At 52.8% G+C, this 25,190-nt stretch overlaps 1 protein-coding gene across 1 annotated transcript in view; it reads left to right on the top strand.

The window, feature by feature from the left end:
* Positions 1-25,190, top strand: part of LOC119956244 (translation initiation factor IF-2-like) — a 110,444-nt gene that overhangs the window by 16,597 nt on the left and 68,657 nt on the right. Inside the window, exon 2 of the mRNA XM_038783278.1 lies at positions 17,515-18,482. Within this exon, the coding sequence (XP_038639206.1) occupies positions 17,515-18,450 (936 nt within the window). The 3' untranslated portion in view covers positions 18,451-18,482. The remainder of the gene's footprint in view (positions 1-17,514; positions 18,483-25,190) is intronic.

Genomic DNA, 25,190 nt, shown 5'->3' on the forward strand with positions numbered 1-25,190 from the left:
GAACAGGTATTCAGGGTGCTGGTTTGCTTACTGCTTGAGGTTTCCCTCTTACCTGTGCAGAGATCTCCCACGCAGTTCAAGTGAAGCCTCGCAACACCATAGAACTCAGGAGAAATTTGAGTTACACTTCTCAGATGCAAATTAGAATCCACTGATTACAACTGAGAGAAACTCTATTCTCAATAAAATCTTGTTAGCAAAAGACTTAAAGAGAAGTAATTTATAAAACAATTTAACTTTCAAAATAATACTGATATGGTTTCTTGCTTATGGTGTTATGGGCCACGGTTTAGAAAACCTCAAAGTGTATCATGGAGTTCACCTGACCCACAACTTTTACTAGATTGTGGTATGGGGAGCACACGGCCCATTCTGCAGGTGTGGTACAGCAGAAATGGAAAGTATTTTTTAAAGCAAAACAATGTTCATTCTATGAACTCAAGTTAGCTTTTTTAAAACATAGAGTGAACATCTTAGCAACCATTAATTCACATACAACTCCCAAAGACTACAACACTGAGTAATCCTTTAAGCTTTCCTTGTTAACATCCATACGACTTAAAAACAAAACCTTTATCAGAAGCACATCAGGTTAAAGTCACTTCTGAAAATATTTATAATTCTGAATTCACCAAATGTTCAAGAGATAGTCTTTTGATGGCAGAGAGAACAGCAGTACACCTGCTTGGTCTGGCTTCAGCTCCAACACTGAAAACGAAACTAAAAACACACCCTGCAGCCTTCTCAAAACGAAAGTAAAAAGCTGACAGTCAGCCCAGCTCCACCCACTCTCTGACATCACTGCAGTAGCAAACAGCCATTTCTTAAAGGTAATCTCACTACAGATATTTATATACACAGCCATTTATAAACACCCATTTCTTAAAGGTACTCTCACATGACAACGGCAAAACAGCTTGCACAAACTTCAAGAGATAAAGTAGCAAAGTGAAAATATGAAAATTAGGATAGCAAGTAGTTAGATCAAAGTATAGAGTAATCCTGGATAGCAAATGGCTGTGTGGGCCCTCATGTTTAAGGAAAATGTTATCAGTCTGAAGCCATCTGTCTAAGAACAAAGAACAAAGAAAATTACAGCACAGGAACAGGCCCTTCGGCCCTCCCAGCCTGCGCCGATCCAGATCCTTTATCTAAACCTGTTGCCCATTTTCCAAGGATCTACTTCCCTCTGTTCCCGCCCATTCATATATCTGTCCAGATGCTTCTTAAATGATGCTATCATGCCCGCCTCTACCACCTCCGCTGGTAAAGCGTTCCAGGCACCCACCACCCTCTGCGTAAAAAACCTTCCTCGCACATCTCCCTTAAACTTTCCCCCTCTCACCTTGAAATCGTGACCCCTTGTAACTGACACCCCCACTCTTGGAAAAAGCTTGTTTCTATCCACCTCTCACAATTTTGTAGACCTCAATCAGGTCCCCCCTCAACCTTCGTCTTTCCAATGAAAACAATCCTAATCTACTCAACCTTTCTTTATAGCTAGCACCCTCCATACCAGGCAACATCCTGGTGAACCTCCTCTGCACCCTCTCCAAAGCATCCACATCCTTCTGGTAATGTGGCGACCAGAACTGCACGCAGTATTCCAAATGTGGCCGAACCAAAGTCCTATACAACTGTAACATGACCTGCTGACTCTTGTACTCAATACCCCGTCCGATGAAGGCAAGCATGCTGTATGCCTTCTTGACCACTCAGGGTACAATGGACCTGAACTCCCAGATCTCTCTGTACATCAATTTTCCCCAGGACCCTTCCATTGACCATATAGTCCGCTCTTGAATTTGATCTCTATGTCATCCCAATTGGTTTGGATGAGTTTAAAATACATTTGATTTGATGGTTAACTGTCAATCCTCAATGTGCTACATAAGTTTTAAATGTTTCATGTTTGAATATTTGTGTGTGCTATGGAATGTGATTCTGTTCTGTAATCAAGTCTGGTTTTTCCTGGTTTTCTGCTGACTTTACTTTATCCATATTCTGAACAATAGTGGCTTCATATTGCTAAGGTGCTTATTTTGACCTTGATCTTGATTACTGGTACAGCTAATTTCTTAATATGAAACTAACTAGAACCTGAAGAAGGAGCTGCGCTCCGAAAGCTCGTGTTTGAAACAAACCTGTTGGACTTTAACCTGGTGTTGTAAGACTTCTTACTGTGCTCACCCCAGTCCAACGCCGGCATCTCCACATCATACATAATGAAACACTACTCACATCACCATTAGTCCCACATATTACCACCTTATCTAGCAATACTCCAATTCCAATTACATATCTCCTTGTCTCTCACTATTGAAGATTGACTTGCTCCTGTATCCATTAAGATCTTAACTTCCTTACCTACTTCAGCTTGCTCAGATGATTAAACCGTTCTCCCACAAATAAATTCTGTAAGAGGACCTGACACCTTAACATAGAACAGTACAGCACAGAACAGGCCCTTCGGCCCTCAATGTTGTGCCGAGCCATGATCACCCCACTCAAACCCACATATCCGCCCTATACCCATAACCCAACAACCCCCCCCCCCCCCCCCCAGCCTTACTAATTAGGACACTACGGGCAATTTAGCATGGCCAATCCACCTAACCCGCACATCTTTGGACTGTGGGAGGAAACCGGAGCACCCGGAGGAAACCCACGCACACAGGGGGAGGACGTGCAGACTCCACACAGACAGTGACCCAGCCGGGAATCGAACCTGGGACCCTGGAGCTGTGAAGCATTTATGCTAACCACCATGCTACCGTGCTGCCCCAACTTCTTACCAACCAATCCCTGAACAGGCTGTCCACTCTTTTGCAGCTGCGATTTCGGCTTCTTTTGCCACTTTAATTAACCCCACTGGCTTGTCCTGTTTTAAAAGAGTCTGTCTTTCCAGTACTTTTCTGATGCAGCCGTCAATGCGATTTTGTATGCCCAACTTTATTACAATGAAAACATTTAACTTTTCTCATCTTTCTTCCACCCTCATAAGTTTTCTTTTCAACCTGAGGCGAAATCTCTTTAATATCTCCAACTAGACCTCCTCTGCCCCGGCCACTGGTGGATTTGTCAATTCCCCAGCTTCTGTCCTTCATTGAGTGAAATTGATGTTGAAAACCAAACTAATTCAGAATCACCTGCCGTTTCTGCTGCCTGTCTAGCGGTTTTACCCCTCGGCTCTTCCAGATGGGTTCTCACTACTGTGGGAAGTGAATCGTTACATTCCTCCAAAATAACCGGTTCCCTAAGAGCGTGATATTTATTTTTAAAGCCGTAATCTATCTTGCTGCTGCCCCCGGGGCAGATTCTAACTTTAAACTCTGTAAACGGTGAGGAAAGGATATTTCAGCCCCAGGAATTATTCCACTGACAACTAGGGATCTTTTGTGTTAAAATACAGATTTATTCACAATGTCCTTGGGGTGGGGGGGGGGGAGAGAAGCTTTCAGAACTCAGTCTGAGAAACATAACTCCTTTCCTCAGAAACCAGACCAGAACTCTAAAAATGAAACTTAAAACAATAGGGCAGGGCTGAAAATGAAACTAGAAAACAGAACCAGCCCCTCCAATGAGTGACATCACAAAGTACCTATTGGTTAACCCCTGAATCACAGCTTTAACAGACATGCAAACTAGATACCTTAACCTAAGTTCTTTTACTAGCAGAACTGCAACAGACACAAAATACAAAAATAATAAAAATTGCGTACATTCATCACAACCTATCAAAAATATTTTGTTTGATTCTTTCAACTTCTATATATACGTCTAACCTGGTTATTTCCTTAGATTTCTAAACTCTGTCTGTAGGCTTCTGACACTAGTTCATATGCATTTAAAATGGCTTTTCTAACCTCCGTAATCCCTGGATATCTCCTCTGATAACGATGCCAACTAGCTCTACCTCTTAACTTTGTTTGAACCAATACTTTTGACTAGGAAATGTTAATCTCTCCTCTGAACGTTCCTCAGTAACTTCCTTTAACTCCAATATTTTAAGTTGATGTTCTCTTTGTTTTTCATCTCCCTCTCCTTCAGTTCCATTTTGTAAATTTCTAATTCTCTTTTTTTACTCTTCTCTCCTGCCATTGCCTCTCGCTCTTTTTCTTTCTCAGCCCCCTTTCTTATGCTTTCTGCCATTGACTCCATCTCTTTTACTTTTCCTGCATTTCAAATTGTTGCATTTGTAATTGAATTTTAGCTAATTCCAATGATTCAGACTGTGCCTCTGGCGAATTTAAATACTGAGCTGTTGCTTTAATTATCTTTGCCTTCCTCACCCCTACAGGTAAAGTCAGCTGTAGCTTGTCCACCAAATCCCAAAGATTTGTTTTAATCACCCTTTTCAAACCGTCAGTGTGAGTTTTTCCATACCCGGGAAACTCATAGCCACTAAAAGAGCCATTTCACAAATCATTCCCTTTTTAAATTGACAGGAATCTGTGATGAATGTAGGGATTTCAGATACATTGCATTATATATGTTTGGTACAGTGAGGGTTAAAGCCTGGGTTAATAATAATGATAATAATACAATAATTACTTATTGTTACAAGTAGGCTTCAATGAAGTTACTGTGAAAAGCGCCTAGTCGCCACATTCCGGCGCCTGTTTGGGGAGGCTGGTACGGGAATTGACCCCGTGCTGCTGGCCTTGTTCTGCATCTAATTCTTTGAGAAAGTGACAAAGTTAATTGATGAGGGAAGGGCTGTAGCTGTCATATACATGGACTTTAGTAAGGCATTTGATAAGGTTTCCCATGGCAGGTTGATGGAAAAAGTGAAATCGTATGGCGACATTTGGAATACTGCGTGCAGTTCTGGTCGCCACATCACCAGATGGATGTGGATGCTTTGGAGAGGGTGCAGAGGAGGTGTACTAGCTAGATGGATAAAGATCTGGCTGGGCAACAGGAGACAGAGAGTAGTGGTGGAAGGGAGTGTCTCAACATGGAGAAGGGTGACTAGTGGTGTTCCACAGGGATCCGTGCTCGGACCACTGCTGTTTGTGATCTACATAAATGACCTGGAGGAAGGTATAGGTGGTCTGATTAGCAAGTTTGCAGATGATACAAAGATTGGTGGAGTTGCAGATAGCGAGGAGGACTGTCAGAGAATACAACAAAATATAGTTAGATTGGAGAGTTGGGCAGAGAAATGGCAGATGGAGTTCAATCCAGGCAAATGCGAGGTGATGCATTTTGGAAGATCAAATTCAAGAGCGGACTATATGGTCAATGGAAGGGTCCTGGGGAAAATTGATGTACAGAGAGATCTGGGAGTTCAGGTCCATTGTACCCTGAAGGTGGCAATGCAGGTTGATAGAGTGGTCAAGAAGGCATACAGCATGCTTGCATTCATCGGACGGGGTATTGAGTACAAGAGTTGGCAGGTCATGTTACAGTTATAGGACTTTGGTTAGGCCACATTTGGCATACTGCGTGCAGTTCTGGTCACCACATCACCAGAAGGATGTGGATGCTTTGGAGAGGGTGCAGAGGAGGTTCACCAGGATGTTGCCTGGTATGGAGGGGGCTAGCTATGAAGAAAAGTTGAGTAGATTAGGATTGTTTTCATTGGAAAGACGGAGGTTGAGGGGAGACCTAATTGAGGTCTACAAAATTATGAGAGGTATGGACAGGGTGGATAGCAACAAGCTTTTTCCAAGAGTGGGGGTGTCAATTACAAGGATCACGATTTCAAAGTGAGAGGGGAAAGGTTTAAGGGAGATGTGCGTGGAAAGTTTTTTACGCAGAGGGTGATGGGTGCCTGGAACGCTTCACCAGCGGAGGTGGTAGAGGCGGGCACGATAGCATCATTTAAGAGGCATTTAGACAGGTATATGAACGGGCGGCAACAGAGGGACGTAGACCTTGGAAAATAGGAGACAGGTTTAGATAAAGGATCTGGATCGGCGGAGGCTGGGAGGGCCGAAGGGCCTGTTCCTGTGCTGTAATTTTCGTTCTTCTTTATTCTTATAAACCAGCTGTTTAGCCCACTATGCTAAACCATCCCCAGGGTGTGTGTATAACTGCTGCAGTCACGTTTTATAAAATCCTGGTTTGCAAGACAGCGAGGCTTTTGGTGCCAGAGGTGTAAAAGCAAGGTAAAAGTTTGAGCTAATAGACTTATTTAGATTCATAGGGCTCCCTGAGGTGTAGTTAATTAGAGACAGTGTTTAGCAAGATGTAATTTAGTAATTAATGGGAGGCACCAGGGCTGAAGCAGTCAGGCATTGAAGTTCAGTTTTAGTTTTTGGTTGGAAAGTAAGCTGAGAAGTACTGAAGAGATTCTGCATTATTCTTCATTATTTAAGGGCAGCACGTGGTAGCATGGTGGTTAGCATAAATGCTTCACAGCTCCAGGGTCCCAGGTTCGATTCCCGGCTGGGTCACTGTCTGTGCGGAGTCTGCACGTTCTCCCCGTGTGTGCGTGGGTTTCCTCCGGGTGCTCCGGTTTCCTCCCACAGTCCAAAGATGTGCGGGTTAGGTGGATTGGCCATGCTAAAAAAAATTGCCCGTAGTGTCCTAAAAAGTAAGGTTAAGGTGGGGGGGGGAGGTTGTTGAGTTACGGGTATAGGGTTGATACGTGGGTTTGAGTAGGGTGATCAATGCTCGGCACATCGAGGGCCGAAGGGCCTGTTCTGTGCTGTACTGTTCTAATTCTAATTCTAATTCTGACAGGGTGCCATGTCTCTTTCTATTGGCAGCACGGTAGCATTGTGGATAGCATAATCGCTTTACAGCTCCAGGGTTCCAGGTTCGATTCCCGGCTGGGTCACTGTCTGTGCTGAGTCTACACATCCTCCCCGTGTGTGCGTGGGTTTCCTCCGGGTGCTCCGGTTTCCTCCCACAGTCCAAAGATGTGCGGGTTAGGTGGATTGGCCATGATAAATTACCCTTAGTGTCCAAAATTGCCCTTAGTGTTGGGTGGGGCTTACTGGGTTTATGGGGATAGGGTGGAGGTGTTGACCTTGGGCAGGGTGCTCTTTCCAGGTGCCGGTGCAGACTCGATGGGCCGAATGGCCTCCTTCTGCACTGTAAATTCGATGTAAAAAGCAGTCTCAAAAGATCTCTCTTTCTCAAAGTAGATTAGTCAAGACATCTCTCTGCAGTATTTCTGAGTATAATTGTATTTAAAAGTGGATTGGGGCCAGAGATGGTTTTGTAGTTTGAGTGGAAGTAAAGATAGCAGTTAAGGGTTACTGTGTCACTGTATTGATTAGCATTGTTTAAGGAGTAAATGTTAAATGGATATATTTCGTCAGTGTTTACACTGGAGAAAGACAATGTTGTCGAGGAGAATACTCAGGTTCAGTCGACCAGGCTAGATGAAATTGAGGTTCATAAGGAGGAGGTGTTAGCAATTTTAGAAAGTGTAAAAATAGATAAGTCCCCTGGGCCAGATGGGATTCATCCTAGGATTCTCTGGGAAGCCAGGGAGGAGATTGCAGAGCCTTTGTCCTTGAACTTTATGTCGTCTTTGTCGACAGGAATAGTGCCGGAAGACTGGAGGATAGCAAATGTTGTCCCCTTGTTCAAGAAGGGGAGAAGAGACAACCCTGGTAATTATAGACCTGTGAGCCTTACTTCGGTTGTGGGTAAAATGTTGGAAAAGGTTATAAGAGATAGGGTTTATAATCATCTGAAAAGAACAAGTTGATTAGCGATAGTCAACACGGTTTTGTGAAGGGTAGGTCATGCCTCACAAACCTTATTGAATTTTTTGAGAAGGTGACCAAACAGGTGGATGAGGGTAAAGCGGTTGATGTGGTGATATGCATTTGATAAGGTTCCACATGGTAGGCTATTGCAGAAAATAAGGAAGTATGGGATTGAAGGTGATTTAGCGGTTTGGATCAGTAATTGGCTAGCTGAAAGAAGACAGAGGCTGATGGTTGATGGCAAATGTTCATCCTGGAGTTCAGTTACTAGTGGTGTACCGCAAGGATCTGTTTTGGGGCCACTGCTGTTTGTCATTTTTATAAATGACCTGGAAGAGGGTGTAGAAGGATGGGTTAGTAAATTTGCAGATGACTTGAAGGTCAGTGGAGTTGTGGATAGTGCTGAAGGATGTTATAGGATACAGAGAGACATAGATAAGCTGCAGAGCTGGACTGAGAGGTGGCAGATGGAGTTTAATGTGGAAAAGTGTGAGGTGGTTCACTTTGGAAGGAGTAACAGGAATGCAGAGTACTGGGCTAATGGCAAGATTCTTGGTAGTGTAGATGAACAGAGAGATCTCGGCATCCAGGTACATAAATCCCTGAAAGTTGCCACCCAGGTTAATAGGGCTGTTAAGAAGGCATATGGTGTGCTAGCCTTATCAGTAGGGGATTGAGTTTCGGAGCCACAAGGTCATGCTGCAGCTGTACATAACTCTGGCGCGGCCACTCCTGGAGTACTGCGTGCAGTTCTGGTCACCAACATTATAGGAAGGATGTGGAAGCTTTGGAAAGGGTTCAGAGGAGATTTACTAGAAAAAATGAAAAATGAAAATCGCTTATTGTCACAAGTAGGCTTCAAATGAAGTTACTGTGAAAAGCCCCTAGTCACCACATTCCGGCACCTGTTCGGGGAGGCTGTTACAGGAATCGAACCGTGCTGCTGGCCTACTTGGTCTGCTTTCAAAGCCAGCAATTTAGCGTTGTGCTAAACAGATGTTGCCTGAAATGGAGGGAAGGTCTTACGAGGAAAGGCTCAGGGACTTGAGGTTCTTTCCGTTAGAGAGGAGAAGGCTGAGAGGTGACTTAATAGAGACATATAAGATAGTCAGAGGGTTAGATAGGGTGGACAGTGAGAGTTTCTTTCCTCGGATGGTGATGACCAACACGAGGGGACATAGCTTTAAATTGAGGGGTAGTAGATATAGGACAGATGTCAGAGGCAGTTTCTTTACTCAGAGAGTAGTAGGGGTGTGGAACGCCCTGCCTGCAACAGTAGTAGACTCGCCAACTTTAAGGGCATTTAAGTGGTCACTGGATAGACATATGGATGAAAATGGAATAGTGTAGGTCAGATAGGCTTCAGATGGTTTCACAGGTCGGCGCAACATCGAGGGCCGAAGGGCCCGTACTGCACTGTAATGTTCTATGTTCCATGTTCTAAGCTATTTTCTTAGTATGTTAAAGATTTTTTAACATTGTGTGACTAATAAAGTTTGTTTTGTCATAGAATCATAGATGTTACAGTGAAGAATAAGGCCATTCGGCCCATCGAGTCTGCACTGGATCTTGGAAAGAGCCCACACCTCCACCTTTTCCCTCTAACTCAGTAACCCCACCTAATCCTTTTTGGACACAAAGGAGCAATTTAGCATGGCCAATCCACCTAATCTGAACATTTTGGACTGTGGAGGAAACCGGAGCACCCGGAGGAAACCCACACAGACACGGGGAGAACATGCAGACTTCGCATCAGACAGTAACTCAGCGGGGAATCGTACCTAGGACCCTGGAGCTGTGAAGCAACAGTGCTAACCATTTTAATACACTGTTAGGGTTTATTCCTTTATTTCCCTTTTCTTTTATTTTGCCCATATCATTTTTGCTCCATGGATGATTGCTGGATATGCATCTTAATCAAGCAGGCAGAGAGAATGAGGAATAGGAAGTTACAGAAGAGAACACTCTACTAGTTTCTGCTGGTTTAAATAGGAAAGCCGAGACTTTTCAGCACCAGAGAGAGAGAGAGATGGGGCGGGAATCAGTTTGATGAATTGACCCAAAAGACCGCGCTCTGCCCGGTAGCAGGCGGTAATTGGATCCTGTCCCAGTGGAATGATTTTCAGAGTCTCAAGGAGCTCGGTTTGACTCCAAGGCACAACATTAACAGGACCGACACTCTCTCCCCTGTATTTTCTCCAGAAGGCTGTGAATGCTGTATTTCTGAATTGCAGAGAAACACAGAATCAGATTCACAGAATCAGAATCACAGAATAATACAGCACAGACGAGGCCCTTCGGCCCATCGAGTCTCCACCAATGCAGTGTGGGTCTGTCCCGGGACAGTGAGGGTCGGTGTGGGTCTGTCGCGGGACAGTGAGGGTCAGTTTGGGTCTGTCCCAGGACAGTGAGGGTCAGTGTGGGTCTGTCCCGGGACAGTGAGGGTCAGTGTGGGTCTGTCCCGGGACAGAGAGGGTCAGTGTCTCTGTCCCGGGACAGTGAGAGTCAGTGTAGGTCTGTCCCAGGACAGTGAGGGTCATTGTGGGTCTGTCCCGGGATAGTAAGGGTCAGTGTCTCTGTTCCGGGACAGTGAGGGTCAGTGTGGGTCTGTCCCGGGACAGTGAGGGTCAGTGTCTCTGTCCCGGGACAGTGAGGGTCAGTGTGGGTCTGTCCCGGGACAGTGAGGGTCAGTGTGGGTCTGTCCCAGGACAGTGAGGGTCAGTGTGGGTCTGTCCCAGGACAGTGAGGGTCAGTGTCTCTGTCCGGGGACAGTGAGGGTCAGAGTGGGTCTGTCCCAGGACAGTGAGGGTCAGTGTCTCTGTCCCGGGACAGTGAGGGTCAGTGTGGGTCAGTCCCGGGACAGTGAGGGTCAGTGTGGGTCTGTCCCAGGACAGTGAGGGTCAGTGTGGGTCTGTCCCAGGACAGTGAGGGCTAGGTGTGGGTCTGTCCCAGGACAGTGAGGGTCAGTGTCTCTGTCCGGGGACAGTGAGGGTCAGTGTGGGTCTGTCCCATGACAGTGAGGGTAGGTGTGGGTCTGTCCCAGGACAGTGAGGGTCAGTGTCTCTGTCCCGGGACAGTGAAGCTCTGTGTCTCTGTCCCGGGACAGTGAGGGTCAGTGTTGGTCTGTCCCAGGACAGTGAGACTCAGTGTGGGTCTGTCCTGGGTCAGTGAGGGTCAGTGTGGGTCTGTCCCGGGACAGTGAGGGTCAGTGTGGGTCTGTCCCGGGACAGTGAGGGTCAGTGTGGGTCTGTCCCGGGACAGTGAGGGTCAGTGTGGGTCCTGTCCCGGGACAGTGAGGGTCAGTGTGGGTCTTTCCCGGACAGTGAGGGTCAGTGTCTCTGTCCCCAGGACAGTGAGTGTCAGTGTGGGTCTGTCCCGGGACAGTGAGGGTCAGTGTCTCTGTCCCAGGACAGTGAGTGTCACTGTGGGTCTGTCCAGGGACAGTGAGGGTCAGTGTGGGTCTGTCCCGGGACAGTGAGGGTCAGTGTCTCTGTCCCAGGACAGTGAGGGTCAGTGTGGGTCTGTCCAGGGACAGTGAGGGTCAGTGTGTCTCTGTCCCGGGACAGTGAGGGTCAGTGTGGGTCTGTCTCGGGACAGTGAGGGTCAGTGTGGGTCTCTCCCGGGACAGTGAGGGTCAGTGTGGGTCTGTCCCAGGACAGTGAGGGTCAGTGTGGGTCTGTCCTGGGACAGTGAGGGTCAGTGTCTCTGTCCCAGGACAGTGAGGGTCAGTGTCTCTGTCCCAGGACAGTGAGGGTCAGTGTGGGTCGGTCCTGGGACAGTGAGGGTCAGTGTCTCTGTCCCGGGACAGTGAGGGTCAGTGTCTCTGTCCAGGGACAGTGAGGGTCAGTGTGTCTCTGTCCCGGGACAGTCAGGGTCAGTGTGTCTCTGTCCCAGGACAGTGAGGGTCAGTGTGGGTCTGTCCCAGGACAGTGAGGGTCAGTCTCTCTGTCCCGGGACAGTGAGGGTCAGTGTGGGTCTGTCCCAGGACAGTGAGGGTCAGTGTGGGTCTGTCCCGGGACAGTGAGGGTCAGTGTGGGTCTGTCCCAGGACAGTGAGGGTCAGTGTGGGTCTGTCCCAGGACAGTGAGGGTCAGTGTGGGTCTGTCCCGGGACATGTGAGGGTCAGTGTCTCTGTCCCAGGACAGTGAGGGTCAGTGTGGGTCTATCCCGGGACAGTGAGGGTCAGTGTCTCTGTCCTGGGACAGTGAGGGTCAGTATCTCTGTCCCAGGACAGTGAGGGTCAGTGTGCGTCTGTCCCGGGACAGTGAGGGTCAGTGTGTGTCTGTCCCGGGACAGTGAGGGTCAGTGTCTCTGTCCCAGGACAGTGAGGGTCAGTGTGGGTCTGTCCCGGGACAGTGAGGGTCAGTGTCTCTGTCCCAGGACAGTGAGGGTCAGTGTGGGTCTGTCCCAGGACAGTGAGGGTCAGTGTCTCTGTCCCGGGACAGTGAGGGTCAGTGTGGGTCTGTCCCATGACAGTGAGGGTCAGTGTGGGTCTGTCACGGGACAGTGAGGGTCAGTGTGGGTCTGTCCCATGACAGTGAGGGTCAGTGTGGGTCTGTCCCGGGACAGTGAGGGTCAGTGTGGGTCTGTCCCAGACAGTGAGGGTCAGTGTGGGTCTGTCCCAGGACAGTGAGGGTAGGTTGGGTCTGTCCCAGGACAGTGAGGGTCAGTGTCTCTGTCCGGGGACAGTGAGGGTCAGTGTGGGTCTGTCCCAGGACAGTGAGGGTCAGTGTCTCTGTCCCGGGACAGTGAGGGTCAGTGTGGGTCAGTCCCGGGACAGTGAGGGTCAGTGTGGGTCTGTCCCAGGACAGTAAGGGTCAGTGTGGGTCTGTCCCAGGACAGTGAGGGTAGGTGTGGGTCTGTCCCAGGACAGTGAGGGTCAGTGTCTCTGTCCGGGGACAGTGAGGGTCAGTGTGGGTCTGTCCCAGGACAGTGAGGGTCAGTGTGGGTCTGTCCCAGGACAGTGAGGGTAGGTGTGGGCCTGTCCCAGGACAGTGAGGGTCAGTGTCTCTGTCCGGGGACAGTGAGGGTCAGTGTGGGTCTGTCCCAGGACAGTGAGGGTCAGTGTCTCTGTCCCGGGACAGTGAGGGTCAGTGTGGGTCAGTCCCGGGACAGTGAGGGTCAGGGTCTCTGTCCAGGGACAGTGAGGGTCAGTATCTCTGTCCCAGCACAGTGAGGGTCAGTGTGGGTCTGTCCCGGGACAGTGAGGGTCAGTGTCTCTGTCCCAGGACAGTGAGGGTCAGCGTGGGTCTGTCCTAGGACAGAGAGGGTCAGTGTGGGTCTGTCCCGGGACAGTGAGGGTCAGTGTGGGTCTGTCTCGGGACAGTGAGGGTCAGTGTGGGTCTGTCTCGGGACAGTGCGGGTCAGTGTGGGTCTGTCCCAGGACAGTGAGGGTCAGTGTGGGTCTGTCCCGGGAGAGTGAGGGTCAGTGTGGGTCTGTCCCGGGACAGTGAGGGTCAGTGTGGGTCTGTCCTAGGACAGTGAGGGTCAGTGTCTCTGTCCCAGGACAGTGAGGGTCAGTGTGGGTTTGTCCCGGGACAGTGAGGGTCAGTGTGGGTCTGTCCCGGGACAGTGAGGGTCAGTGTGGGTCTGTCCCGGGACAGTGAGGGTCAGAGTGGGTCTGTCCCGGGACACTGAGGGTCAGTGTGTGTCTGTCCCGGGACATTGAACGTCAGTGTGGGTCTGTCCCAGGACAGCGAGGGTCAGTGTCTCTGTCCCGGGACAGTGAGGGTCAGTGTGGGTCTGTCCCGGGACAGTGAGTGTCAGTGTCTCTGTCCCGGGACAGTGAGGGTCAGTGTCTCTGTCCCAGGACAGTGAGGGTCAGTGTCTCTGTCCCGGGAGAGTGAGGGTCAGTGTGGGTCTGTCCCGGGACAGTGAGGGTCAGTGTGGGTCTGTGCCGGGACAGTGAGGGTCAGTGTCTCTGTCCCGAGACAGTGAGGGTCAGTGTCTCTGTCCCAGGACAGTGAGGGTCAGTGTCTCTGTCCCAGGACAGTGAGGGTCAGTGTGGGTCTGTCCCAGGACAGTGAGGGTCAGTGTGGGTCTGTCCCGGGACAGTGAGGGTCAGTGTAGGTCTGTCCCAGGACAGTGAGGGTCAGTGACTCTGTCCCGGGACAGTGAGGGTCAGTGTGGGTCTGTCCCTGGACAGTGAGGGTCAGTGTCTCTGTCCCAGGACAGTGAGGGTCAGTGTGGGTCTGTCCCTGGACAGTGAGGGTCAGTGTCTCTGTCCCGAGACAGTGAGGGTCAGTGTCTCTGTCCCAGGACAGTGAGGGTCAGTGTCTCTGTCCCAGGACAGTGAGGGTCAGTGTGGGTCTGTCCCAGGACAGTGAGGGTCAGTGTCTCTGTCCCAGGACAGTGAGGGTCAGTGTGGGTCTGTCCCAGGACAGTGAGGGTCAGTGTGGGTCTGTCCCGGGACAGTGAGGGTCAGTGTGGGTCCGTCCCTGGACAGTGAGGGTCAGTGTCTCTGTCCCAGGACAGTGAGGGTCAGTGTGGGTCTGTCCCTGGACAGTGAGGGTCAGTGTTGGTCTGTCCCAGGACAGTGAGGGTCAGTGTGGGTCTGTCCCAGGACAGTGATTGTCAGTGTCTTTGTCCCAGGACAGTGAGGGTCAATGTGGGTTCTTCCCGGGACAGTGAGGGTCAGTGTGGGTCTGTCCCGGGACAGTGAGTGTCAGAGTGGGTCTGTCCCGGGACAGTGAGGGTCAGTGTGGATCTGTCCCGGGACAATGAGGGTCAGTGTCTCTGTCCCAGGACAGTGAGGGTCAGTGTGGGTCTGTCCCGGGACAGTGAGGGTCAGTGTGGGTCTGTCCCGGGACAGTGCGGGTCATTGTGTGTCTGTCCCGTAACAGTGAGGGTCAGTGTGGGTCTGTCCCAGGACAGTGAGGGTCAGTGTCTCTGTCCCAGGACAGTGAGGGTCAGTGTGGGTTTGTCCCGGGACAGTGAGGGTCAGTGTGGGTCTGTCCCGGGACAGTGAGGGTCAGTGTGGGTCTGTCCCGGGACAGTGAGGGTCAGAGTGGGTCTGTCCCGGGACAGTGAGGGTCAGTGTGGGTCTGTCCCGGGACAGTGAGGGTCAGTGTGGGTCTGTCCCAGGACAGCGAGGGTCAGTGTCTCTGTCCCGGGACAGTGAGTGTCAGTGTCTCTGTCCCGGGACAGTGAGGGTCAGTGTGGGTCTGTCCCGGGACAGTGAGTGTCAGTGTCTCTGTCCCGGGACAGTGAGGGTCAGTGTCTCTGTCCCAGGACAGTGAGGGTCAGTGTCTCTGTCCCGGGAGAGTGAGGGTCAGTGTGGGTCTGTGCCGGGACAGTGAGGGTCAGTGTGGGTCTGTCCCGGGACAGTGAGGGTCAGTGTCTCTGTCCCGAGACAGTGAGGGTCAGTGTCTCTGTCCCAGGACAGTGAGGGTCAGTGTGGGTCTGTCCCAGGACAGTGAGGGTCAGTGTCTCTGTCCCAGGACAGTGAGGGTCAGTGTCTCTGTCCCAGGACAGTGACGGTCAGTGTGGGTCTGTCCCAGGACAGTGAGGGTCAGTGTGGGTCTGTCCCGGGACAGTGAGGGTCAGTGTGGGTCTGTCCCGGGACAGTGAGGGTCAGTGTGGGTCTGTCCCGGGACAGTGAGGGTCAGTGTGGGTCTGTCCCGGGACAGTGAGGGTCAGAGTGGGTCTGTCCCGGGATAGTGAGTGTCAGTGTGGGTCTGTCCCGGGACAGTGAGGGTCAGTGTCTCTCTCCCGGGACAGTGAGGGTCAGTGTGGGTCGGTCCCGGGACAGTGAGGGTCAGTGTGGGTCTGTCCCGGGACAGTGAGGGTCAGTGTCTCTGTCCCGGGACAGTGAGCGTCAGTGTGGTTCTATCCCGGGACAGTGAGGGTCAGTGTCTCTGTCCCGGGACAGTGAGGGTCAGTGTGGGTCTGGCCCGGGACAGTGAGGGTCAGTGTGTCTGTCCCAGGACAGTGAGGGTCAGTGTCTCTGTCCCGAGAGAGTGAAGGTCAGTGTCTCTGCCCCGGGACAGTGAGGGTCAGTGTGGGTCTGTCCCGGGACAGTGAGGGTCAATGTTTCTGTCCCAGGACAGTGAGGGTCAGTGTGGGTCTGTCCCGGGAAAGTGAGGGTCAGTGTCTCTGTCCCAGGACAGTGAGTGTCAGTGTCTCTGTCCCGGGACAGTGAGGGTCAGTGTGGGTCTGTCCCGGGACAGTGAGGGTCAGTGTGGGTCTGTCCCGGGACAGTGAGGGTCAGTGTCTCTGTCCCGGGACAGTGAGGGTCAGTGTGGGTCTGTCCCAGGACAGTGAGGTTCAGTGTGGGTCTGTCCCGGGACAGTGAGGGTCAGTGTGGGTCTGTCCCGGGACAGTGAGGGTCAGTGTGGGTCTGTCCCGGGACAGTGAGGGTCAGTGTGGGTCTGTCCCGGGACAGTGAGGGTCAGAGTGGGTCTGTCCCGGGATAGTGAGTGTCAGTGTGGGTCTGTCCCGGGACAGTGAGGGTCAGTGTCTCTCTCCCGGGACAGTGAGGGTCAGTGTGGGTCGGTCCCGGGACAGTGAGGGTCAGTGTGGGTCTGTCCCGGGACAGTGAGGGTCAGTGTCTCTGTCCCGGGACAGTGAGCGTCAGTGTGGTTCTATCCCGGGACAGTGAGGGTCAGTGTCTCTGTCCCGGGACAGTGAGGGTCAGTGTGGGTCTGGCCCGGGACAGTGAGGGTCAGTGTGTCTGTCCCAGGACAGTGAGGGTCAGTGTCTCTGTCCCGAGAGAGTGAAGGTCAGTGTCTCTGCCCCGGGACAGTGAGGGTCAGTGTGGGTCTGTCCCGGGACAGTGAGGGTCAATGTTTCTGTCCCAGGACAGTGAGGGTCAGTGTGGGTCTGTCCCGGGAAAGTGAGGGTCAGTGTCTCTGTCCCAGGACAGTGAGTGTCAGTGTCTCTGTCCCGGGACAGTGAGGGTCAGTGTGGGTCTGTCCCGGGACAGTGAGGGTCAGTGTGGGTCTGTCCCGGGACAGTGAGGGTCAGTGTCTCTGTCCCGGGACAGTGAGGGTCAGTGTGGGTCTGTCCCAGGACAGTGAGGTTCAGTGTGGGTCTGTCCTGGGACAGTAAGGGTCAGTGTCTCTGTCCCAGGACTGTGAGGGTCAGTGTGGGTCTGTCCCGGGACAGTGAGGGTCAGTGTGGGTCTTTCCCAGGACAGTGAGGGTCAGTGTGGGTCTGTCCCAGGACAGTGAGGGTCAGTGTGGGTCTGTCCCAGGACAGTGAGGGTCAGTGTGGGTCTGTCCCAGGACAGTGAGGGTCAGTGTGGGTCTGTCCCAGGACAGTGAGGGTCAGTGTGGGTCTGTCCCGGGACAGTGAGGGTCAATGTGGGTCTGTCCCAGGACAGTGAGGGTCAGTGTGTGTCTGTCCCGGGACAGTTAGGGTCAGTGTGGGTCTGTCCCGGGACAGTGAGGGTCAGTGTGGGTCTGTCCCGGGACAGTGAGGGTCAGTGTCTCTGTCCCGGGACAGTGAGGGTCAGTGTGGGTCTGTCCCGGGACAGTGAGGGTCAGTGTGGGTCTGTCCCGGGACAGTGAGGGTCAGTGTGGGTCTTTCCCAGGACAGTGAGGGTCAGTGTGGGTCTGTCCCAGGACAGTGAGGGTCAGTGTGGGTCTGTCCCAGGACATTGAGGGTCAGTGTGGGTCTGTCCCGGGACAGTGAGGGTCAGTGTGGGTCTGTCCCAGGACAGTGAGGGTCAGTGTGGGTCTGTCCCGGGACAGTGAGGGTCAGTGTGGGTCTGTCCCAGGACAGTGAGGGTCAGTGTGAGTCTGTCCCGGGATATTCCTGGCCGGTGATTGGCTGATCCGCGCTCTGATGGGAGGAGCTGGGGAGTTCGGGACCGACCCGGGACAGAGCTGCTCACACAACAGCCCCGCCAGGGACCCAGCAGCTCCGTCCGGAACCCAGCAGCTCTTTCCCGGACCCAGCAGCCCCGCCAGGGACCCAGCAGCCCCGTCCGGGACCCAGCAGCCCAGTCCGGAACCCAGCAGCTCTTTCCCGGACCCAGCAGCCCCGCCAGGGACCCAGCAGCTCCGTCCGGAACCCAGCAGCTCTTTCCCGGACCCAGCAGCCCCGCCAGGGACCCAGTAGCCCCGTCCGGGACCCAGCAGCCCCGTCCGGGACACAGCAGGGACCCAGCAGCCCCGTCCGGGACACAGCAGGGACCCAGCAGCTCCGTCCGGGATCCAGCAGCTCCTCCAGGGACCCAGCAGCTCCGTCCGGGACCCAGCAGCTCCGCCCGGGACCCAGCAGCCCCGTCCGGGGCACAGCAGGGACCCAGCAGCCCCGTCCGGGACACAGCAGGGACCCAGCAGCCCCGTCCGGGGCACAGCAGGGACCCAGCAGCTCCGTCCGGGATCCAGCAGCTCCTCCAGGGACCCAGCAGCCCCGCCAGGGACCCAGCAGCCCCGTCCGCGACACAGCAGCTCCTCCAGGGACCCAGCAGCCCTGTCCGGGACCCAGCAGCGCCGTCCGGGACACAGCAGCTCCTCCAGGGACCCAGCAGCCCCGTCCGGGACACAGCAGGGACCCAGCAGCTCCGTCCGGGACACAGCAGGGACCCAGCAGCTCCGTCCGGGATCCAGCAGCTCCTCCAGGGACCCAGCAGCTCCGTCCGGGACCCAGCAGGGACCCAGCAGCCCCGCCCGGGACCCAGCAGCTTCTCCAGGGAACCAGCAGCTCCGTCAGGGATCCGGTCTCTCTCCCGGAATCCAGTCTCTCTCCCCCGGATTGGTGATGATTCTCTGGTTGATCCTGGCTCTCTGCTGGCGGGAGCTGGGATCGAGTCCCGGGCTGGACAGTCCTGATCAGATCGACTACAAGGATCCCTGTAAAGCGGGTGAGTGAGGACAGGGGCGCGGGCCGGGGATCCTCTGGGATCCACTGGGAACTGGGATTAACACGCGAACTGGGATCCACTGGGAACTGGGTGAATCCGGGATCTTGGATCCATTGGGATCTGGGTACCACCCGAGAAGTGGGATCCACTGGGAACTAGGATCAACCAGGGAACTGGGACCTACTGGGATCTGGAATCCACCCGAGAAATGGGATCCATCGGGAACTGGGATCAACCCAGGGACTGGGATTCACTGGGAACTAGGATTTACCCGTTGACTGGGATCCACTGGGACTGGGATCCACCGGGAAGTTGGATCCACCCAGTAAATGGGATCCACCCGGGAGAGGGATCCACTGGGAACTGGAATCCACCCAGGGAGTTGGATCCACTGGGAACTGGGATCCCCTGTGTGTGTGACCCTCAGTGCCTCTGACCCTGTGTGTGTGACCCTCAGTGCCTCTGGCCCTGTGTGTGTGACCCTCAGTGCCTCTGACCCTGTGTGTGACCCTCAGTGCCTCTGACCCTGTGTGTGTGACCCTCAGTGCCTCTGACCCTGTGTGTGTGACCCTCAGTGCCTCTGACCCTGTGTGTGTGACCCTCAGTGTCTCTGACCCTGTGTGTGTGACCCTCAGTGCCTCTGACCCTGTGTGTGTGACCCTCAGTGCCTCTGACCCTGTGTGTGTGACCCTCAGTGCCTCTGACCCTGTGTGTGTGACCCTCAGTGCCTCTGACCCTGTGTGTGTGACCCTCAGTGCCTCTGACCCTGTGTATGTGACCCTTAGTGCCTCTGACCCTGTGTGTGTGACCCTCAGTGCCTCTAACCCTGTGTGTGTGACCCAGTGCCTCTGACCCTGTGTGTGTGACCCTCAGTGCCTCTGACCCTGTGTGTGTGACCCTCAGTGCCTCTGACTCTGTGTGTGTGACCCAGTGCCTCTGACCCTGTGTGTGTGACCCTCAGTGCCTCTGACCCTGTGTGTGTGACCCTCAGTGCCTCTGACCCTGTGTGTGTGACCCTCAGTGCCTCTAACCCTGTGTGTGTGACCCAGTACCTCTGACCCTGTGTGTGTGACCCTCAGTGCCTCTGACACTGTGTGTGTGTGACCCTCAGTGCCTCTGACCCTGTGTGTGTGACCCTCAGTGCCTCTGACCCTGTGTGTGTGACCCTCAGTGCCTCTAACCCTGTGTGTGTGACCCAGTGCCTCTGACCCTGTGTGTGTGACCCTCAGTGCCTCTGACACTGTGTGTGTGTGACCCTCAGTGCCTCTGACTCTGTGTGTGTGACCCTCAGTGCCTCTGACCCTGTGTGTGTGACCCTCAGTGCCTCTGACCCTGTGTGTGTGATCCTCTGGGATCCCTGGATTCTGGATCGCCGGATTAATGGAATCTCCCGGGGTCTGGGATCTCCGAAATCTGGGAACTCCGAGGGTCAGGGATCTCTGGTTTCTGGGCTCTCCAGCTCTGGGATCTCAGACTCTGGGATCTCCAGATTCTGGGATCTCTGGATTCTGAGATCTACGGATTTTTGGATCTCCCAGGGTCTGGTGTATCCCGATTCTGGAATCTCTGGATTCTAGGAACTCCTGTGTCTGGGACCTCCCGGGGTCTGGGATTTCCAGATTCTGGGATCTCTGGATTCTGCGATTTCCGGATTCTGGGATCTCCGGATTCTGGGATCTCCAGATTCTGATATCTCCTGCTGAATTATCTGCCCTGGTCTGGAGCCCACGCTCCCCATGCCCTCTCTCTCCAAACCAGAGCCTGGGTTCCGGAGGAATGGCCGCATTTTCCCTGCTCCTTCCCAATAGAAAGCAGATCCCACATCCGTTCCAATCGACAAACATTGGAGAAGTGAGGAGCACTGAGTGTGGAGTTGGAGAGAGGTTTTGGGAACCTTTTGAGAGAGGTAGATAGGTTCTTGATTAATAAGGGGATAAGGGGTTATAGGGAGAAGGCAGGAGAATGGGGATGAGAAAATATCAGCCATGATTGAATGGCGGAGCAGACTCGATGGGCCGAGTGGCCTAATTCTGCTCCTATGTCTTATGGTCTTATGTTTGTGTCTCACTCTCTGCGTCCATTAACCTGGGATCAGGAGTGAGGGTCTCAGAGTGACTTCAGTTATCAGCTTGTTCAATGTGTTTCAAATCTCTCAACGTCACCCTGTGTGTGTGACCCTCAGTGCCCCTGATACTGTGTGTGTGACCCTCAGTGCCTCTGACCCTGTGTGTGTGACCCTCAGTGCCTCTGACCCTGTGTGTGTGACCCTCAGTGCCTCTGACCCTGTGTGTGTGACCCTCAGTGCCTCTGACCCTGTGTGTGACCCTCAGTGCCTCTGACACTGTGTGTGTGACCCTCAATGCCTCTGACCCTGTGTGTGTGACCCTCAGTGCCTCTGACCCTGTGTGTGTGACCCTCAGTGCCTCTGACCCTGTGTGTGTGACCCTCAGTGCCTCTGACACTGTGTGTGTGACCCTCAATGCCTCTGACCCTGTGTGTGTGACCCTCAGTGCCTCTGACCCTGTGTGTGTGACCCTCAGTGCCTCTGACCCTGTGTGTGTGACCCTCAGTGCCTCTGACCCTGTGTGTGTGACCCTCAGTGCCTCTGACCCTGTGTGTGTGACCCTCAGTGCCTCTGACCCTGTGTGTGACCCTCAGTGCCTCTGACCCTGTGTGTGTGACCCTCAGTGCCTCTGACCCTGTATGTGTGACCCTCAGTGCCTCTGACCCTGTGTGTGTGACCCTCAGTGCCTCTGACCCTGTGTGTGTGACCCTCAGTGCCTCTGATCCTGTGTGTGTGTGACCCTCAGTGTGTGTGTGACCCTCAGTGTGTGTGTGACCCTCAGTGCCTCTGACACTGTGTGTGTGACCCTCAGTGTGTGTGTGACCCTCAGTGCCTCTGACACTGTGTGTGTGACCCTCAGTGCCTCTGACCCTGTGTGTGTGACCCTCAGTGCCTCTGACCCTGTGTGTGTGACCCTCAGTGCCCCTGATACTGTGTGTGACCCTCAGTGTGTGTGTGGCCCTTGGTGTCTCTGACCCTGTGTGTGTGACCCTCAGTGCCCCTGATACTGTGTGTGACCCTCAGTGTGTGTGTGACCCTCAGTGCCTCTGGCCCTGTGTGTGTGACCCTCAGTGCCTCTGACCCTGTGTGTGTGACCCTCAGTGCCCCTGACCCTGTGTGTGACCCTCAGTGCCTCTGGCCCTGTGTGTGTGACCCTCAGTGCCTCTGACACTGTGTGTGTGACCCTCAGTGCCCCTGACCCTGTGTGTGTGACCCTCAGTGCCTCTAACCCTGTGTGTGTGACCCAGTGCCTCTGACCCTGTGTGTGTGACCCTCAGTGCCTCTGACACTGTGTGTGTGTGACCCTCAGTGCCTCTGACCCTGTGTGTGTGACCCTCAGTGCCTCTGGTCCTGTGTGTGTGACCCTCAGTGCCTCTGACCCTGTGTGTGACCCTCAGTGCCTCTGACCCTGTGTGTGTGACCCTCAGTGCCCCTGACCCTGTGTGTGACCCTCAGTGCCTCTGGCCCTGTGTGTGTGACCCTCAGTGCCTCTGACACTGTGTGTGTGACCCTCAGTGCCCCTGACCCTGTGTGTGTGACCCTCAGTGCCTCTAACCCTGTGTGTGTGACCCAGTGCCTCTGACCCTGTGTGTGTGACCCTCAGTGCCTCTGACACTGTGTGTGTGTGACCCTCAGTGCCTCTAACCCTGTGTGTGTGACCCAGTGCCTCTGACCCTGTGTGTGTGACCCTCAGTGCCTCTGACCCTGTGTGTGTGACCCTCAGTGCCTCTGGTCCTGTGTGTGTGACCCTCAGTGCCTCTGACCCTGTGTGTGACCCTCAGTGCCTCTGACCCTGTGTGTGTGACCCTCAGTGCCTCTGACCCTGTGTGTGTGACCCTCAGTGCCTCTGACACTGTGTGTGTGACCCTCAGTGCCTCTGACCCTGTGTGTGTGACCCTCAGTGCCTCTGACACTGTGTGTGTGACCCTCAGTGCCCCTGACCCTGTGTGTGACCCTCAGTGCCTCTGACCCTGTGTGTGTGACCCTCAGTGCTCCTGACCCTGTGTGTGACCCTCAGTGCCCCTGATACTGTGTGTGACCCTCAGTGTGTGTGTGGCCCTTGGTGTCTCTGACACTATGTGTGTGACCCTCAATGCCTCTGATACTGGATTGGATTGGATTGGATTTGTTTATTGTCCCGTGTACCGAGGTACAGTGAAAAGTATTTTTCTGCAAGCAGCTCAACAGATCATTCAGTACATGGGAAGAAAAGGGAATAAAAGAAAATGCATAATAGGGCAACACAATATATACAATGTAACTACATAAGCATTGGTATCGGATGAAGCATACAGGGTGTAGTGTTAATGAGGTCAGTCCATAAGAGGGTCGTTTAGGAGTCTGGTGACAGTGGGGAAGCAGCTGTTTTTCAGTCTGTTCATGCGTGTTCTCAGACTTCTGTATCTCCTGCCCGATGGAAGAAGTTGGAAGAGTGAGTAAGGGATCTTTGATTATGCTGCCCGCTTTCCCCCGGCAGCGGGAGGTGTAGATAGAGTCAATGGATGGGAGGCAGGTTTGTGTGATGGATTGGGCTGTTTTCACGATTCTCTGAAGTTCCTTGCGGTCCTGGCCGAGCAGTTGCCATACCAGGCTGTGATGCAGCCCGATAGGATGCTTTCTATAGTGCATCTGTAAAAGTTGGTAAGGGTTAATGTGGACATGGCGAATTTCCTTAGTTTCCTGAGGAAGTGTAGGCGCTGTTGTGCTTTCTTGGTGATAGCGTTGATGTGAGTGGACCAGGACAGATTTTTGGTGATGTGCATCCCTAGGAATTTGAAACTGCTCACCATCTCCACCTCGGCCCCGTTGATGCTGACAGGGGTGTGTACAGTACTTTGCTTCCTGAAGTCGATGACCAGCTCTTTAGTTTTGCTGGCATTGAGGGAGAGATTGTTGTCGTTACACCACTCCACTAGGTTCTCTATCTCCCTGTGTGTATCACACTGTGTGTGTGACCCTCAGTACCCCTGATACTGTGTGTGTGACCTAAGTGCGTGTGACCCTTGGTGTCTCTGACACTGTGTGTGTGACCCTTCATATCTCTGACACTATGTGTGTGACCCTCAATGTCTCTGACACTGTGTGTGACCCTCAGTGTCTCGGACAATGTGTGTGTGACCCTCAGTATCTCTGATGTCCACACTGTGTGATGTGTGTGTGTGTGTGTGACCCTCAGTATCTCTGATGTCCACACTGTGTCTGTGTGTGTGTGTGTGTGACCCTCAGTATCTCTGATGTCCACACTGTGTGTGTGTGTGTGTGTGTCCCTCAGTATCTCTGATGTCCACACTGTGTGTGTGTGTGTGTCCCTCAGTATCTCTGATGTCCACACTGTGTGTGTGTGTGTATGTGTGTGTGACCCTCAGTATCTCTGATGTCCACACTGTGTGTGTGTGTGTGTGTGACCCTCAGTATCTCTGATGTCCACACTGTGTGTATGTGTGTGTGTGTGTCCCTCAGTATCTCTGATGTCCACACAGTGTGTGTGTGTGTGTGTGACCCTCAGTATCTCTGATGTCCACACTGTGTGTGTGTGTGTGTGACTCTCAGTATCTCTGATGTCCACACAGTGTGTGACCTCAGTCTCTCTGTTGGCGGTGGGGGGTGGGTCACTGTTTGTGTTTCCCAGTCTATTATTACTCGTGTGTTATTTTGCGAGGTTCATTTAAGTTTATTCACCGCATTCGATGACACACTCGCATTAATCGCTTCCCCTCCATGATGTTTGACCAGCTGGAAACTCTATTGCGTTGCTCCAGTTGATGATTGAATGGTGACAACACTGGACCCTCCTGGTGTTTATCGGAGTGTGTTTAGTCGCTGTATCAGCTGCAGCCTATGGAGCTGGAAAGCTTGTGTCAAAACTGACTTCGTCTTGGATGAGGAGTGAACAAGTTGAGAATGGGTTAAAAAAGGCTGGTTTGATAAAGAGAGAGAGAGAGAGAGAGTGAGAGTAGGCTGCAGCAAAGTTGTGCAAAATGGTTATCAATCGTTGTTAGGTGTGAACCGGGGGACCGATGGCAGCTTCATTGCCCTGGGCCGTTAATAAGGGTGTGGGGTTGATTTTTTTCCAGGAGGGGGAAGATACCAGTCTGGGTAGACTGCAGAAGCCGGGATTGTTTGTGCTCCTGTGGGAAGAGAATGTTCCGGGATACTGTCCATTGTGCTCGGAGCAAATGATCTTTCTCAAGCACTCATCCAATGTCTTTTAGGAAGTTACTCAAAATTTGCTTCCATCAAGAGCACTATGCATCCTCGGCTGCTGAATCCAAAAAATCTCCACTCTTCCCCCCCACCCCCCATTTGGATTTTTGCTGGATTTTCATTTGTGTTTATAACAAATCAGAAAAGTTTAGAAAACAAAGGAAAGATCTACATAAACATGAGGCGTATTCACGGGAAACTCCAACTGATTGACTACAATAACCATATTATTAAGTGCATACATGTTGCCCCCTGGTATTAAACCAGACCAGGGTGTGTTTGAGCCCACAAAGGCCATAGTTGCCTATATGGCTACTAGTTGCCATAGCAGCATCAATGGCTTATTTCCCCCCTCAGTACCCCTTGACCCCTTTGTTCTTGTTATCCTTGACCTCTGGGTGTTGCCCCTCCTCCCTCTCCCCTCTCTATTCCCTTGTCTA

Source organism: Scyliorhinus canicula, chromosome 22 (assembly GCF_902713615.1).
Source record: "Scyliorhinus canicula chromosome 22, sScyCan1.1, whole genome shotgun sequence".
Classification (NCBI taxonomy): domain Eukaryota; kingdom Metazoa; phylum Chordata; class Chondrichthyes; order Carcharhiniformes; family Scyliorhinidae; genus Scyliorhinus; species Scyliorhinus canicula.